The sequence below is a fragment of the Leucopleurus acutus genome, assembly GCF_964270905.1.
Source record: "Leucopleurus acutus genome assembly, chromosome: 19".
Taxonomy (NCBI): Eukaryota; Metazoa; Chordata; class Mammalia; order Artiodactyla; family Delphinidae; genus Leucopleurus; species Leucopleurus acutus.
In genome coordinates, this window is record NC_139161.1 from 41,315,096 (window position 1) to 41,318,879 (window position 3,784).

Consider the following 3,784-nt stretch of genomic DNA (forward strand, 5'->3'; position numbering starts at 1 on the left):
GGGCCGCCAGGGAATTCCCTCTCCTTTTCTTAATGATCTTGTAATTTGTCTAGAAAAATCTCATGCATTCATCAAAGATAAGTTCAAGTCATATATTCTTTTTTTTTTTTTTGCGGTACCTGGGCCTCTCACTGTTGTGGCCTCTCCCGTTGCGGAGCACAGGCTCCAGACGCACAGGCTCAGTGGCCATGGCTCACGGGCCCAGCCACTCAGCGGCATGTGGGATCCTCCCGGACCGGGGCACGAACCCGTATCCCCTGCATCGGCAGGTGGACTCTCAACCACTGCGCCACCAGGGAAGCCCTATACTCAGCTTTTTAATTTCCTTCAAGAAAATGTCAAAAGACAGGTTTTGTACAAAAATATATATATTTTGTTCAATAGTTACGTAATATACATTTCCACAATAGCACTTTCAGCAATGGCTTAGAATGTAAAACAAAAAGTTTTTTCATTAATCATCCTTGCAAGGACCCTCCCGCCATCCCAGGGGTAGAACTGGGATTCACAGAGGAAAGCAATTTGCCCAAGTCTCCATTTAAAAAAAGAAACAAAACACTAGTAGTCATGGAAGATAAACTTAAAACATCAATAACTTAAATAAGATTAATATTACTTAAGGCATCATGTTTCATATCAATAAAGTGCACACTCTTTAAAATTATAATAAGATAACATCATAGGGCAGTTAGGGAAAGCCAGAAGAAAACAAACTGTCTTCAGATTCTCAGGTTGTGGAGGGAGTGCTCAAGCCTTTGGAGTTTGCCTTTTCTTGTCCAGATGTCTTATGGAGTCCTGGACCCACTTCTGCTTGGGGTCTGCACAGATGTCCTTGCCCAGTATGGTCTTGAAGCTGTGGAGAAGAGAGGGGACGGTTAGATGGAGTTCCGTTGAGATTTCAGTCTATGAATGCAGCCTATTTACCCCAAGACGCTGCCGCGGGAACTTGAGGAGGAAAGCAGGTGGAAGGAGGGAGCCCAGGGCAAGTCAGTCCTGTGGATGGTGCAGTTAAAGCCATCCTGATTTCAGGCTAAAGAAACGGATGGTCTGAATAAGCACCCAGATGGAGAGTGATGTTAGGAGTAACTTCTTCCCTTGTGGCTGCAGTTTTTCCATTGGGCACCTTTGGATATTGGATTAGGTCATGTAACTCTCTGACTTCACATTTGTGAGCCATGCCCCTGGCGCCCCGAGGAAGAACTGGACCACGGAGGCCTGAAGTGTTCAACTCACATCACAGCTTCTTTGGGACACTTGCTGCTGGTGACTCTTCTATAGCTCATCAGCCTCTGATTCGAGATCTTCTTATTGGCGAATGTATAACAGCAGGTGACTGGGGAGTTAATTGCATCTGGAAATAGAACCACAAAGAAAAAGCACTTTAGGATGGACTAGGTTCTTTCTGATCTCAATCAGAGCAGAAAAGAGGAGTAAGGAGAAGACAAAAGGGAGTCAGGAGTGGAGGTAGAACCGCTTAAATCCCAATACTTCTGCCTATGCTAGAATAGCATACAAACTCAGTTTCCTATGCTCTAAAATGGGTATACAGCATCGATAATGAACTGAGGGAAGGGAGCTCTGTTAAAACTAAATAACTTAAAAAAAAAACTAAATAACTTTTGGAAGTGCTCTTAGGAGGAGCTAATAATCCAAGTTATCAGGGTCAGGGACACAGCTGTGGGTCCCCTTTAGGCTCCAAGTAATCGATGCTTGGTTGTGAGTTTCCCTGGTACCCACTGCCTCTGCAAAACTGAGTCTCTGGAGTCCAGATTCCAGGTCTCCTCCTCTGCCCTCCACAGTATCTGGAAATACCCTGCCAGAGAACCCCCTCTCTTTATATCCCAGTCCCCAAATTTTGCTGAAAGGATCCAGGGCAGTAACTGCTCTGGGTTCAGGCTTCCAGAGCTGGAGTTCTGGAAGGAGCTGGATTTGGAGTCTACAGCTGGAATTCTCATCCAGGCTCTGCCCAAGGGAAGCTCTGTGATCAAGCTCACTCCTATGCCTCTCTGACTTTCCTAGTTAAAGCGAGAGTGTGGGTACCTTCTGCTCTGATGGCCCGTCACAACCCAGGGATGGGGTGATGTGCTTCAAAGGGAAAGAGACAGGGGGCTTACCTGGCTGAGCGAGCACCTGGGTGCTGAAGGCGGCTGTTGTGAGCAGCAGACACAGGAGGGCTGCGGACACCTTCATGTTGGAGGGAGAGGATTCAAGATTCAGCGTGGGAGCTGTTGGTTTCTGGATTGGTCTCAGCCTCTCTCTGCTCCTGCAGTGGCTTTGCCTGCCTTTTATTGAAAACCAAGAGGGTGGAGCAATGGGAGAGAGGTTGGCCCAGGGCAGCATCATCCTCAATGAATGACGAAGTGGAATCTTGAAAGTGCTGAGCAAGTGAAGCACCCGAAGACATTTCCAGGAAGTAGAAGAGAGAAGCGGTAGGTCAGGACTGGACACTTTTTCCATTCGAAGCTGAGATAAAAAGAAATGGGAGGAGCAGGGTACAGTTATATCCCGAGAGACCGCAGACGTAAACCAAACGGTTTATTCTTAAGGATTCTGCTTTCTCCGAAGTGAAAACTGCAGAAAGGAAAGGAAGCAAGAGAAGGAGAGGTCACAAGGACGATGAAAGCATCTCTGAGCTTAACCATGGTTTAACCCTGGTCCACCTTCAAGCAACATCCCAGGGGACCTTCAGGCCAAGAAACGGTTCTGAAGTCTTGGCAGCCCCCCCCCCCCGCAACAGCATACTAAATCCCCTTGCTCTTTAAAATGTAGGATGGTGGTACAATTGAAGCTTAGCCGAACTATAGGGTTTTTTTAAACTATAAAAGTGAATTCTAGAATCATCGGATTTAAGACTTGGAAGAAGCCCTCTAAATCATGTAGTGCTGCAAAAGAAATTTTCATGTAATACTAATGCAGTACTTACTCTGTGCCAGGAATATTCTAAGCCCTTTACAAATGCCAAGCCTTTCAATTCTCCAACCCCATCTAGTAGGTATTGTTCATTCCAATTTTATAGCCAGGCAACAAAGATACAGAGAAGTTAAGTAACTGCTTGAGTTCCCCCAAGGAGAACCCAGTGTCTTGTGCTGTCATGACTAGGACATATGAAAGGGGCACATTCTCCAGCTGGCTGTCTGGTCATTTACCTGGGTGCCCTCTGTCCTCAGCCTCTGCCAAACTAGCCGACATCTAAAGGGGAGTCGAGGATGTTCCTTGCGGTTAAGTCATTATGGGATTTGGAGCCTGTGGTTAGCACAGCAGGCAGACAAGACAAGAAGCGTGTCCTTTGCTACGGCGGCTGTTAGCCCAGCTTCTTACTGGATTCCTAGGTAGCAGGGGTGAGCAAAGGAACAGCATTACTGGAATTAGAACACTTGCCTTCATGCTGCAGCTCTGTCTTAGATTTCCTCAGAAACCCCAGAAGCAGTCATAATACCTAAGACCTCAGCATTCATTTCAGTGAACTCTTTTCTCTTACAAATATGATAGGATTCCTTGAGGCATGTTGGTGGCTAAGCCGAGCCTCGAATTCAGGTCTCTACTCCCCCATTCCACTGCCTCGTGCTTTTGAGCTTGCTTGGTCTTTGCCCAGTGAGCATGGAAGGAGCTGGTGACCTTTCTTTCTTAGAGAGTCTTTGAGACAAGGTCTATGAAATACATGGAACTTTTTGGAAGAACCGTCTGACATTTGTAACCACTACTACATTTGTAATAAGAAATGGGTTCTATTGAACAAACGACTGTATCTGGTCCATATTAGTGGTGAGTAATGGCGAAGAAGAGG

At 46.3% G+C, this 3,784-nt stretch overlaps 1 protein-coding gene across 1 annotated transcript; it reads right to left on the bottom strand.

The window, feature by feature from the left end:
• Positions 1-356: 356 nt before the first annotated feature.
• Positions 357-2,240, bottom strand: LOC309975016 (C-C motif chemokine 2). The gene is made up of 3 exons (XM_082859897.1): positions 2,115-2,240; positions 1,234-1,351; positions 357-853 (listed from the first exon to the last, which is right to left on the bottom strand). Exons 1-3 carry the CDS (start codon positions 2,188-2,190, stop codon positions 748-750), a joined length of 300 nt encoding a protein of 99 aa, XP_082716023.1. The 5' UTR covers positions 2,191-2,240; the 3' UTR covers positions 357-747.
• Positions 2,241-3,784: the final 1,544 nt, after the last annotated feature.